General features: G+C 38.0%; 1 protein-coding gene across 4 annotated transcripts; it reads left to right on the top strand.

The window, feature by feature from the left end:
- Positions 1–9319: 9319 nt before the first annotated feature.
- On the top strand, positions 9320–13695 carry LOC136708887 (receptor-type tyrosine-protein phosphatase H-like). Of its 4 annotated transcripts, XM_066683770.1 has the most exons (8): positions 9322–9822; positions 10099–10117; positions 10784–11038; positions 11154–11417; positions 11515–11775; positions 11938–12201; positions 12584–12677; positions 13055–13695. In XM_066683770.1, the coding sequence occupies exons 1-8, from the start codon at positions 9772–9774 to the stop codon at positions 13086–13088; spliced, it is 1242 nt and encodes a 413-aa protein (XP_066539867.1). In that variant the 5' UTR covers positions 9322–9771; the 3' UTR covers positions 13089–13695. The 4 variants fall into 4 exon arrangements, with proteins under 4 accessions (XP_066539869.1, XP_066539868.1, XP_066539867.1 ...); XM_066683772.1 differs by lacking the exon at positions 11154–11417 and having other exon boundaries at positions 9320–9822; XM_066683771.1 differs by lacking the exon at positions 12584–12677 and having other exon boundaries at positions 9321–9822.
- The last annotated feature ends 235 nt before the right edge of the window (positions 13696–13930 follow it).

Below are 13930 nucleotides of genomic sequence, written 5' to 3'. Positions count from 1 at the left end.
ACGCTTCTGACGCTGTCTCTTGTTCAAGAGTGGCTTGACACAAGGAATGCGATGCTGAAACCCTCTTACATACGTCTGTGTGGTGCAGAGGCGATTGCTCTAAGACTGCAAGGGAAGCTCAGCTTCCCCTAAAATGTCAAAAAATAAGTGATCAAATATATACTTGTGTGTACATGTCATTGAATAAATATGCACTACAACGTGCTGAACTTTTGTTCAGAATCAGCTTCTTATCACTGGTAAAGATGTAGCTTTCCTCTCAACCATTCCCGCAGATTCACAGTGCTTTAAACATCAGCGTCCACAGAGTTCAATAGCGAAGCGAGTCATTGGATAAAGGCTGGGCTTTGTCCCGCCCATCGGACGCTCGGCGTCTCTGGAGGTCTATGGGGCAGTGGGCTGGCCTCGGCTGGCCCAGACGCTCAGCATCTGCATGATGATTGGATGATCTGTCTGAGGCTGAATGCCTTTTTGATTGGCAGCGAAATGAGCGAATCAGCGATCCTTTGGTGTAAAGATCGGTGGGAGCATTACATTTTCATTCTGTTCTGAGTTGAACCGGAGATTTTCTTAAACCTCTTAGCGGCATATTCTTTGTTAAAAATGACTAGCGACAAATCGAGCTTCTATTTCTGGTGGGTATTTTTGTAGCTGCTTGTTATTGGAGACTGACTTCTATCACTCTTTCTGACTTCTGCCACAGTTTCTGTCCAGCTGGTGCTGCCAATCCCCTCCACCGTCACAAAGCACTAACAGGCGGACTCACTTCACATGGGCCAAGGCCGTTTAAGCAGCCTAGCCCTGCTGGCCATTAATTCAAGAAACAACATAAAATGATGCTTAAAAGAAGCAAAAATATCTGCCATAAGACACTGAATAAGACACTTTCTGTAGATAAAATTATTTAAAACAGGTAAAAATAATTTAGAAATAAGTTGAATAATCTTATTATATTCTTACAACAACTTCCAAATTAATAATACTAGATATTTAGACTAGATTTAAGTAAATTTTACTTGCATAGTGTAGCATAGTAACAGTATTTGAGTTGGTTATGTTTAATTGTGATTATCACTTATAATAACAATTATTATTATTATTATTATTGAATGACAAAATTATTAACAATTTAATAGAGATGGAAATACTGTCAGGGCGGCACGGTGGCGCAGCAGGTAGTGTCGCAGTCACACAGCTCCAGGGGCCTGGAGGTTGTGGGATCGATTCCAGCTCCGGGTGACTGTCTGTGAGGAGTTGGTGTGTTCTCCCCGTGTCCGTGTGGGTTTCCTCCGGGTGCTCCGGTTTCCTCCCACAGTCCAAAAACACAAGTTGCAGGTGGATTGGCGACTCGAAAGTGTCCGTAGGTGTGAGTGAATGTGTGTGTGTGTCTGTGTTGCCCTGTGAAGGCCTGGCGTCCCCTCCAGGGTGTATTCCCGCCGCCTTGCGCCTGATGATTCCAGGTAGGCTCTGGACCACCCGCGACCCTAAATTGGATAAGCGGTTACAGATAATGGATGGATGGATGGATGGATGGAAATACTGTCAACGCTAGGTGAGTTCTCAGGATTTTCAGACTCTTAAGGAACAAACTCCACACACTGTATTATTTCAGATAATAGAAATGCTTTATTAAAAGGAATAATAATAGGTTGATTAACATAGTACAATCATCAAAATCTCACGGAATCAACGCAGGTGAAATCAGTTCGAATTTAATAATTGGCTAGGCTATATGACTTGGGAATAAGGTGTTGCTAAATGATTCAATTAGTGTATAAATTTATCAAGAGACTTAATTCGACATCAGCTCTGAAGATGAGGAATTTAGCTTACTCTTTTCCACGATTCAACCACTCGATGGGTACAGCAGCGCTTTGAGGTGATTGGAGAGAGGTCCAGCCTGGGTCCGGCAGTTCTTTTTCGTGGGAGCGTTGAGGCTGGGTCAGCGTAGGCGTTGTCACTTGCGAGGCAGGCCGCTTCAGGCACCCTCAGAGCGTGGTGACATCAGTTGAAGGATTTCCTCTGGCTCGCTGTCCTGAGTGGGAGTCTCCTTCCAGAAGGAAGGGCATCAGAATAAAAGTTTGCTGTTTTCCTCCGATCTTCAGAAGCTATTTTCCGAATTAATTAGCTAATACTTATTTTACGATTTTCACTCTATTTCAGCGGTGGCCCTTATTCTGGCCAAAATAAGTTTCACCTGCTTTGATCAGTCGTAAAATTAAACTTGGATTGGGCTACAAACAACGAACACAAATGAGAAAAGAAAAGATTACTGACAATTAATTTACCGTTTACTCTTTTAGTTTCTGTATTGCACTGCTAACTGACACAAGGCATCCCCTGTTAGTTTGCATGAAGTTCTGTCTTCTTTTGGAAGACTCGGCTTGTCAGCTTAGACAGAAGACAGAGAGCGTAAGAAGCGTACGAGAGCCATACGAGAAGAGATCAAGAAAAGTATGAGAAGAGAGAGCGACTCCCTTTTTCAGAGGTGGCGTGGTAACGCCCATTTAGGAGGTCTCCGTTCTCTAATTGGTTCCTGGGTTTGGGGGTTCACGTGACCATCTCCAATTCCACCTCTCCGAAAATTCACATTTTCATGGACGGATACATAACCTTAATTGAATAAAAATACTTCATACATACTTGAATATAGCATAATGATAATACTGGAGTATTTTTATCAAATATATATATATATATATATATATATATATATATATATATATATATATATAGAGTATATTATCAACTATTCTAGATGTTGAACATTAATTCATTTTTCTAAATTGAGACAGGAATTTTTCCTCGTGATTAAAACGGTAATTCACATCACTCGGTTAGTTAGTAGACAGTCACCTGAGAATAACAGAGGATAACATTAATAAAAAATTGCATAATGCATGTTTTAGTAACAAAGAAATATAGTCGTCCAAGATGATTTGTTAGGAGGAGAGAGGGCAAAAAATGATTTCGCAAATGTCCACTTGGGGGCACTGTTGGTCCATGCTGTTTGTCTGGTTTGAACTCGCGTTGGAGGTCACCATTAGGCAGTTGATTTTGGATAAGGGTGCCAGTCCCGACGCTGATGAATAAAGCTGGGGTTCTTTAATCCTGGTCTCCAAGGCTCTGATTGATCTTTTAGGCTTAATGGGGTCATAAGGTGTTCCACTTTACTGTCCAGAAGAAGAAGGGGGAGTAGTCATCTGGTGTCATAAAGTTTGAAGATGACCCCTCGCTGTCATCCTGGGGGTCACTGAAGTGTTTTGCTTAGCCTTTGCTATCAGATATAGGTGTGTGCGTGAGTTTGTGTGTTTGTGTGGGGGGGTGCATAGTCTTTCAGCACACACACTCTGTGGAATGCAGGTCCTGTCCACTTTTTATCACCAGAGTGGAGAGTCAGAGTCTTGATTTTTCATTTCTTGATCTGGATCCATACTCCACTACAATAGATTTCATTTTTTTGCAGTGGACACAGAGCTCTGTGAACAGCCAGCCTCTTTAGCAAAGACCTTTTGTGTCTTGCCCTGCTTGTGTAAGGTGTCAATGGTCGTCTTTTGGACAACTGTCAAGTCAGCAGTCTTCCCCATGATTGTGGAGCCTACAGAACTAGACTGAGAGACCATTTAAAGACTGTTGCAGGTGTTTTGAGTTAATTAGCTGATTAGAGTGTGGCACCAGGTGTCTTCAATATTGAACCTTTTCACAATATTCTAATTTTCTGAGATATTGAATTTGGGGTTTTCATTAGTTGTCAGTTATAAACATCAAATTGAAAGAAATAAACTCTTGAGATATATCAGTCTGTGTGTAATGAATGAGTATAATATACAAGTTTCACTTTTTGAATGGAATTACTGAAATAAATCAACTTTTTCATGATATTCTAATTTTATTACCAGCACCTGCGTATGTGTGTGTGTGTGTGTATATATATATATATATATATATATATATATATATATATATATATATATATATACAGTGCTTGACATAGATTCATAGATTATCTGGTTTGCTTAAATTTTTTATATGGAAGAATGGTGACTGCGTTCGCCAATTTTGAGTCCATTATTTAATCACAATGTTAAAATGCAATTAACATCTGTCTGTTGTGAACCATACCATTAAAACAATTTGTGCAGTAAATATTTCTAAAATGCTTAAATTTTCTGTAAACACAAGCTTTCCCAATACCACAATAATGGATTGTCCTTGACCCATTTACATACATGTGCACACCATGCCAGAAATAATAACCTAATTTTCAAAATCTCGAATAAATATGTCTATCTAAAATGTTCCCAATGTTTGCCTCCACATCAATGGAAATTTCTCAGATATGCCGGTTACCCATGCAGTGGTCACTGATGCAGCCCCCTATACCCCCAGAGACATGTTGGCTTTTGCACCTATCGCTGCTAACAATCGGATGGTCCCTTTAGTCATTAGCACAAAAAACACAATGTCCATTTTTTATGAAATCTAACTCCTCTTAGTGTTTCTACACTTTTGGACCATCTGAGGTGAGCTGGGGCCCAGAGGACATGTAAGCAGTTCTGCATAGAATTAATGTAAGACGTTCTTGTTGCATAATAGAGATTCAGGCTGAATTTCTGCAGGCCTCATTGATGAAACCTTGATGAAAAAAAAAAAACTCAAGCAAACAGTGTAATTTACAAGTAAATGGAAATTCCCAAAAACTTTGCGCTAGATTTAAGAAAGCTGCATGAACACCAATTTTTTAGTAGAATATGTGCATGTCCGTGAATATGAAATGTTCACAAATTGGGAGAGCCAAATCTTCCTTTACAATTAACATAATTCATTCATTCATTCATTCATTATCTGTAACCGCTTATCCAATTTAGGGTCGCGGGGGATCCAGAGCCTACCTGGAATCATTGGGCGCAAGGCGGGAATAAACCCTGGAGGGGACGCCAGTCCTTCACAGGGCAACACACACACACTTTCGAGTCGCCAATCCACCTGCAACGTGTGTTTTTGGACTGTGGGAGGAAACCGGAGCACCCGGAGGAAACCCACACGGACACGGGGAGAACACACCAACTCCACCAATTAACATAAAATTACCATAATTCACGCCCATGAATTTCAAATAACCACTAAATAAAGAAGCGCCTGGACTGAGGAATCATAGAAAAAAAAACGTAAAAATATCTACAGAAAAGCAAAATAACTCTTGTGAGTGGAAATGCTTTCATATTGGTAACTTATTTTCATTCCATGTATCTTTGCTGCTCACTTACTGGAACGTATAGTTGAGCATTAGATGGATGAGTTACACAAGACTAGGCACCTGAGAAAATTTGATTTAAGAAGCTATTAATCTGAGCTGTCAGAATTTATTTGCTTAAAAAACTAATATTAGAATAAAACAAATAATATTATTCCAATATTTATAGAAAAACTGTGTGAATGTGTTGATTTAACCCTTTCCACATCTCTCCTCTTGGCATTCCAGTATTATCTGAGGTCATCAGCCAGTACTGAGTACTGAGTTTTAGGTGGGTACGTAGCCTACCTGGAACTGCACGTTCACTGCAGTTTGAACTGCACGATTCTGCAGTAAGATGACTGGAGGAGTAGAAGTTTTTTATTGTATTTTTATTGACAGTTGCTGAAATCTTAAACACCTCTCCCCAGCCTGTACTTCAGTGTATACTCTGATACACACCAAGTTTCTTTTTATTGTTGAGATATTTTTGATTAAAAAAATATCCGGTGTTCTGCACCAACTATTACACCAAACAGTTTAAGATATGCCATACAACTAATGCCTAGGCGCTGTTGTGGTGTTTGATGTGAAGGAACCCTGAGAGCAAGGAGACAGCAGACCATTGTTGTCCAACTGAAGGCAAAGTTGGAGGTCCAGTTAGCTATATATCCTATCGGTTTGTTATTCCACAGAGCATTGTACATAGAATATACACAAAATTGTTTTAATACAAGAAGTAAAGGAAGGGTTTTTTTTTCAAAGTCATGTTACCAAACAGTTAGGATCCTCATCCAACTGTTTCCAATTAGTGTCATTCGTGAAAATAAAAATTAAGAACACCCGTTCATCTTTACAAATCTAGGTTAGGCTATATCAGGGATTTCAAGAATGTAAGTAGTTTGTGAAATGCTCCGACCTTGGTTAGCAAGATCAAAAGTCATAGGAAGGAAACATGTAGAAGAATTATTACAGACAACAGAACACCGGACTTCTTTTGCTGTTGTGTGGCGTTGTAGCTCAGAGCGGCCACTGGAGGGTGCTCTCGTTCCATGTGGGAGCACAGTTGTCCTGGATGCTTTAGTCAGGATTTCAATCTCCTTTTGACTTTAATGTATCATCTCTGGTATCAGTTTAATTGTCACGTGAAGTCTCGTGTCTGGTTGTAATATCCTTTACATACTGAACCTGGGAAAATAAATTTAATTTCTTTTCTTTAGAAATTCTGTGGCTTGATCAGGAAGACAGGCTGTCCTCATCAAGATGAGAGGGTCATCTTGCAGACCACTAAGTGACGAAATTATCTCGGTTGTATTTCAAGGTGTGAGGAGAACAGTTCAGTGCCCATGAATATAGATTGGTTTCAGTCAAAAGGGATGGGAAGTAGTGTCACAGTCACACAGCTCCAGGGGCCTGGAGGTTGTGGGTTCGATTCCTGCTCTGTGTGCCTGTCTGTGAGGAGTTGGTTTGTTCTCCCCGTGAAACAATTATTTTGAAACAACATATTTTTCCCTCAAAATGACACGTTCTCTCAGTTTTAACTTTTGATCTGTGATTTGTGTTCTATTCTGAATACAATATTAGATGTTGGCACCTCCACATCATTCCATTCAGTTTTTATTCACAATTTGTTTAGTGTCCCAACTTTTTGGGAATCCGGTTTGTATGTAGCATATTAAGCATAAGTGTTCTCCCCGTGTCTGTGTGAGTTGCCTCCGGGTGCTCCGGTTTCCTCCCACAGTCCAAAAACACACGTTGGTAGGTGGATTGGCAACTCAAAAGTGTCCATAGGTGTGAGTGTGTGAGTGAATGTATATCTGTGTGTCTGTGTTGCCCTGTGAAGGACTGGCGCCCCCTCCAGTGTGTATTCATACCTTGCGCCCAATGATTCCAGGTAGGCTCTGGACCCACCGCAACCCTGAACTGGATAAGCGGCTACAGATAATGAATGAATGAATTCTAACTAGTCAAAAATACAATTTTGGATATGTCTAAATTAGTTTGGACTAGTCATTACTTTCATTCAAGATATCTAGAATTTAATTTTAGATATCAACAATTTTAGATATCTTTAATAAGGAGGGAATTTAATTGGAATTATGACTAGTCAGAACAAAAGGCAAGGTATCTCTAATTTAATTTTTGACTAGGGTTTTAATATAATAGTAGATATCTGAAATGAAATTTTAAGGTAGTAATTAATTTCATTTACACTAGTCAAAATGTAATTAAAGATATCTCAAATTGTGTTTTCACCTAGTCAAAATATAATTAAAGATTATTAGGCACACCTGTGTGATAATCATGCTGTCTAATATTTGGATATACCACACGTGTGAGGTGGATGGATTATCTCGACAAAGGAGAAGTGCACACTAACACAGGTTTAGACAAATTTGTGAACAATATTTGAGAGAAAAAGGCCCATAGAAAAAGGCACATAGAAATTGTCTTAGATCTTTGAGGTCAGCTTATAAAAAAAGGAAGCAAAAGTGTTGCATTTACATTTTTGTTCAGTATACATTCAGATGATACTGCATGAAATGCTTAGTTATGCCAAACAAAGCATTACATTTCATTGAATTCCTTCTGAATGTATCAACGTTAGTTCACTGTCCATCGGGTGAAGTGAACAGACTAACAGACTGTTTAGAAAATACCCTACGATCAACTCTAGATATTGTAGCACCTCTAAAGAGTAAAATGATTAGACAGAAAAAGCTTGATCAATGGTACAATGACCAAACGCATACCCTAAAGAAAACAGTAAGAAAATTAGAAAAGAAATGGAGGCTGATCAAGCTGGAAGTCTAAGGCTGATCAAGCTGGAAGTCTAAGGCTGATCAAGCTAAGGACAGTCTTATTTAGTACAGAAGAGTATTTACGAAAGCATGCGCAGAATATCTAGCTTCTGTGACTGAGAACCACAAAAAACAATCCTAGACTAGAATAATTTTAGCATGATTTAAAAATGTACTAAGAATCAGGCAGGTACTGATCCCCAGATACCACCTATCTACAACAGTAATGATTTTCTGACAATGTCGCAGTCACACAACTCCAGGGACCTGGAGGTTGTGGGTTCAAGTCCCGCTCTGAGTGAGTTTGGTGTGCTCTCCCCGTGTCCGCGCGTGTTTCGGTCTAAAGACACACGTTGGTAGGTGGACTGGCTACTCAAAAGAGTGCGTTGCCCTGTGATGGACTTGCAACCACTCCAGGGTGTATTCCTGCCTTGCGCCCAATGATTCCAGGTAGGCTCTGGACACACCACAACCCTATACTGGATAAGCAGTTACAGACAATGAATGCTCATGAAGCAGAAAAAAATTAGTGCATGCTTTTATTACTTCCAGGTTAGATTATTGTAACATGCTGTTGTCAGGATGTTTAATCAAAAAACAGCTATTTTTTTTACTAATATATGTTAGTTGTATGGACTACTTATTAAAAATTGCCATTTAATGAAGCGGTAAACTTAATTCATCATTAAAAACAATGGAAAAATATGGGAATTTTGGATGCCATTTACACAAAATATATACAGTAATTTTATAGGTACATAGTATGGTACACACCAAAGTGATCTGCTGGTGGTATGACTATCTAAATGACAGTTTAATAAAGCAGTAAGCTTGACTCATTAAAACAATGGGGTGAGCTCTGGCGCCTCGCTGCCGTTGTATGCTTAGCTGAACGTATGTGTGCTTTTAGGTCCTTTACACCTTTATTTGCTACACAAAACGTGGAAATTTCTTTTTTAATTCATCCGAGAACTTACGTTTACGTTTCGGCATAGCTGCTCGAGATGAGGGTAGGTACATGAGCTTTGCCTGACGTAAACAAGGACTACTGACGTACAGACTGACCAATTACATGTTTACAGAGAAGGTTATCGACCAATAACGGTAGCTCTACAGTCAGACCGTGCAATCAGAAGATTTTAGGCTACTTCACCACGCTCCTTTCTCACTCAAGCGAACCAAACGGAGTAGCGGAGGGCGGGACTAGTTTGTGAACGAAACGTTTCTCTAAATTCTATGTAAGCTCTAGAAAAACAAAATCCCGGACGTTTGTGAAATTCCGCCCGGACATTTTTTAAGTCTAAAAAAGAGGCCATGTCCGGGTAGAAGAGGACGTCTAGTCACCCTACCTGCACGCGCATTATGTATTACCGCTCAGTCACTAGTATCTGCGCGCGAATAGACATGCGGCTAGTTTAACCGAGTTTTCTCAAAACGCAGATATCGAGTGCCTACACTATAAAATGAAGGGTGGTTGGTGATTGGATTAATTAAACGTGAACCTATCGAAAACCTTGTATATGATTGGCTGTTAAAATGATAGAAAAAATAATTGGTCTACCAGTAATTTTCTGATTACAAGATTAAAGACAAGAGGATCTTGCCTTAATTTCTTACGAATTTTCAAGAGATTTTTAAAAACTGTTTCATTACGAGCCTTTTTTACAATTCCATATCACTAGTTTAATTCTGTCGGAAGAGACCTCTTTTTAAGTGTAACTCTTCCTGATCTTTAAAATGAGAACCGTTGTGATGGTGTTGCTGGGTTTTTTTGCGGACGCTATCCGGGTAAGGTTTTACTTTATTCAGGTTCATTTATTTCTTATTTAATCAGTTATATCAGTTCAATTTTTACTAAGCAGTGAAACATTAAAATTAGCTATGGTTTACGAAAATAATTTAGTCGTGCTTGCCTTGCCCTAATGAATCCCCCTTAACCAGGTTCACAATGATCTTAACATATTTATAAGAAATTAAGTGAAATTTCATAATTTCCTAATAGGTTAAAATAAACTTCACGTGTTTATTTGTTTTATTTAATTGTGTCCTTCCTTTTATTCCTAGGGTCAAACAGCCCTGGCACGTAAGAAACTTATTATGTAGATTTCATTCTTTTACTTTATTTTCCTAACATGCTATGATTTTTTACTTTATTTACTTAATAATCTGTCCCAGAAAATGTGTTCTGTAAAAGAGGATAATCATAGTTTATACCCAGTGTTACATCATGCATCATACAAAACAACATACTTCATGGCATTCAGACTATTATTGCACAACAGATTGATATGCCATTTTCTTCCACCTACAGTTAATTGGCTTAGTTATTCAGACATAAATTATATGAAATGAGAGAAACCTAGACATTAAGAATTTTTCAGTGCTGGTGAGAGGAGCCAAACATCAGAAGATCCTAACAGTTGTGCATTTATTGCACTACTTCATTGCATTTTCAAAACCCATGCTTGGAAAATTGCTGTCCATTATCTGTCTTGCATAGGAATTATCTGTATAACTAGATATATTGGAAAGTAATATTATGTATAATGTTTATTAAATTATAATTTTCTTTTTGTAGATATTTCAAACCCCTTTTGCTGATATCTTAATTTATTGACAATACAGCATTCTACTCATATCAAACCACTTTGACAACAATTGAATTCTGACCATTCCTGCCCCATTTTAAAAACTAGAGTTTTAAGTTAAAAAAAACTAAAGGTAAACAAATGTGTGTTTTCTTCCCCAGCTCCTAATGTTGCTAGTGTATCTGTAAAGTCTCGGACTGAGACTGAGCTGAACTTGGAATGGAACAAAATTAACAATATCAGTTACATATTGAGATACATTAATGGAACAGAGATTTCATTTAGTGTAGCAATGGATGGACCTACAGTGATGTATACAGTGTCATCTCTTTCTCCTGGGACAAGGTACACTTTCACATTGTACACAGTGTTTAAAGGAACAAGGAGTAGTGGATTCCAGATCACAGCAGTTACAAGTAAGTGGCAACAATATTGTGGTCTGATTTTAATATTGCTAACATCATGTGAGCAAAGCTGGAGGATGGTGTTCTTTTGCAAATATATATATTTTAATTGTTCTCTTTCTTTCAGCTCCTTCTAATGTTGTCAATGTTTCTGTAAAGGCTCGCTCTGAGACGGCAATAACATTTGAATGGGATAAAGTAGGCAACAGTAATGCATACACATACATACTGAGACAGAACAAGACAGAGACATACACTCCTATGTATTGGGGAGGAACTGTAGCAACACACACTGTCTCTTTACTTTTTCCTGGGACCAAATACACCTTTACTCTCTACACACTTTTTGGAGGAGAAAGGAGTAGTGGGTACAACTTTTCTACTGTTACCAGTAAGTCTAATAGCACCCCAGTGAGTTGGAATAATGCATTGTTGTGAAAACTTTTGTTATGACTTCTTCTCTGTTTTTATTGCCATTTGTGTTACAGTGCCAGTCAGTGTTCTCAGAGTTAATGTGACAGAGCTATATGAAAACCAGCTGAGGTTGTCTTGGGAAAAAGTGACCGGCAATAATATTAGCTACATTCTGAGGGAGAACAAGATGGAAACATTAATTTTGGAACCAGATCAAGGTTCTTCAGTGAACTACACAGTCACATCACACTCCCCAGGAAGCAAATATACTTTCACTCTCTATACTTTGTTTGAAGGTGTGAGGAGCAGAGGCCTAAACTTCTCCTTTGTCACAGGTTTAAAGTCTGGTTATTTATTTATTTTTTTTTTTATATGTTTTTATAATGGATTGAATATGATATTTAAGCTTCCACAATTGTCAACACATTTTGGCTAATATAAAGGCAAAATTACATTGCAAGGAAAAGGAATTATTTTTTTTTCTATTTTCTCAACAGCTTCTGTGATGGTAACTGGTCTGCGCTGTGAGCAGGTGTCTAGTGGCAGTGCTTTGCTTCTGGTTTGGAATGCTCCACTTGGAATCTGGCGTGAAGTGGAGGTGCAGGTACATGTTAAAGGAAGGAGTCCTCAGTACACAAATGGAACCAGACTTGAGGTCTGTGATCTTCAACCCGCTCGCTGGTATAATGTGTCCCTGAAATTGTGCTCTGGAGATGTAAGGAGTATTCCAGTCTCAGTCACCTGTCAGACTGATCCCAGAGGTGAGAAAACAAAGGTTTGGAAAAAGTCAGCTGAAATTTAATCACAAAAAAAAGATTGAAAATTTGATTACACAATGAGTGAGAATTTTTATAATGTGGAGAGATGGAGCAAAAATATGAACCCATAAATGTGGGATTTTCAGTACTGGCTTGTGAACCACTGCATTAGGAATCAAAACCTGTTTTCCTTCTCGTCACATTGCTTCAAGGAAAACCTTTTTACATGTGATTTTTAAAAGGACCCTGAAATGTTAATTAAAACAAATTGCATTCACATAATTTAAGTAATGTTTACTCTTAATTGTTTGCTCATTTTAACTGAATCAGTAGAGTAAGTTCTATTTAATAAAATATTATCTAATATTTATCATGTCTTTCTCAGGAGTGATAGCAGGAGCTGCACTAGCTGCCTTGTTCATTGTTACCTTGGTGTGTGTTGGCATTTATGTCAAATACAGGCAAGCTATTTCAAGGAGGTCAGTCTTTTTGTCAGTACCAATGCAAGTAAAATTTAGCAACTTGAAAAAAAAAACAATTTAAGGATGCACAATATTGGAATCATATTGGCAGAAAAAGTAGTGTTGCTATTGCACAGATGTAGGGTCCTGGGATTTTTAGTTCAATCCCCACCTCGAGACTTTGGTGTGTTCTCCCTCTGAGTAATCAGGTTTACACCCATAATCTAAAATCACATGGTAGATAAATTGGCTACAGTTGGCCATAGGCATGAGTGTGCGTGTAATTTACAGGGTGGTATTTTTACATATATATGTTAACACATAAATAAAAAAATTGTAGTGAAATTCATGTCCTTGTTCTGCTGCCATTGACTGTCTGTCAAAATATTTTACAGAAAAACACACAGAGATACCTTGCCCCAACTCTAGGACTAGGATGTGCAAAGAGCCCCTGGCCAAGCTAAACCAAGGAAAGACTTACCTTTCAAGGGAATCCATACACTCTCACTAACTTTACAAAGAACAACTGAGGGCTTTTTAAGTTACAGTATGTCAAAAAATGTAAATGCTTGCATAGAGGCATTCTGGTGTCACAATTTTCTTTTCTTTTTCTTAATGGAACACATTTAAATATTTTGCAAATTTTATAGAACAGACCTACTGGAGGAAAAATGCAAATGGATAATATTTCAATATCACTTATAAAAAGTAACAGGTCAAGTCGTCTGATTACTTAAGTATTTCACCTCTGACATTATTATTTTATTATTTTTTTAATCCTTTACATACATGCAGTATTTGTATTTCCTTGGGTGGGTATTTATGATCAATAAAGTTTAAGTACTGAAGTGTGTTTTACTGACAAGGTTCTGTTAGAATGTTTACATAGTTCAATTCTGGGTAAAACTACACATTCAATACCTTTTTTCATTTATGTACTAATCAAATTCACAATAACATTGTCTTTCACCTCTGACATTATTATTTTTTTTATGCTTTACATACATGCAGTATTTGTATTTCCTTGGGTGGGTATTTATGATCAATAAAGTTTAAGTACTGAAGTGTGTTTTACTCACTAGGTTCTTATAGAATGTTTACATAGTTCAATTTCGGGTAAAACTACACATTCAATACCTTTTTTCATTTATTTACTAATCAAATTCACAATAACATTTACTTTTCCGATACTGCTGGGCGTAAGCTTTCCACTTACAGGGAAGGGGTGGGTGGGGGTGGAACCCTGGTAAAAACGACTTTTATTTTGACAT

This window comes from Hoplias malabaricus, chromosome 10 (genome assembly GCF_029633855.1).
Source record: "Hoplias malabaricus isolate fHopMal1 chromosome 10, fHopMal1.hap1, whole genome shotgun sequence".
Lineage (NCBI taxonomy): Eukaryota > Metazoa > Chordata > Actinopteri > Characiformes > Erythrinidae > Hoplias > Hoplias malabaricus.
Note: the sequence above shows the minus strand (reverse complement) of the source record. Positions and strands in the feature narration are given on the sequence as shown.

What these genes read in the sequence shown, in the direction of transcription:
- LOC136708887 (XM_066683770.1), top strand. Translation starts at nt 9,772, where the DNA reads ATGAGAACCGTTGTGATGGTGTTGCTGGGTTTTTTTGCGGACGCTATC. An exon ending in CCAGATCACAGCAGTTACAA is followed by an intron (nt 11,039 to 11,153) that starts GTAAGTGGCAAC and finishes TCTTTCTTTCAG; the next exon opens with CTCCTTCTAATGTTGTCAAT. An exon ending in CTGTCAGACTGATCCCAGAG is followed by an intron (nt 12,202 to 12,583) that starts GTGAGAAAACAA and finishes TGTCTTTCTCAG; the next exon opens with GAGTGATAGCAGGAGCTGCA.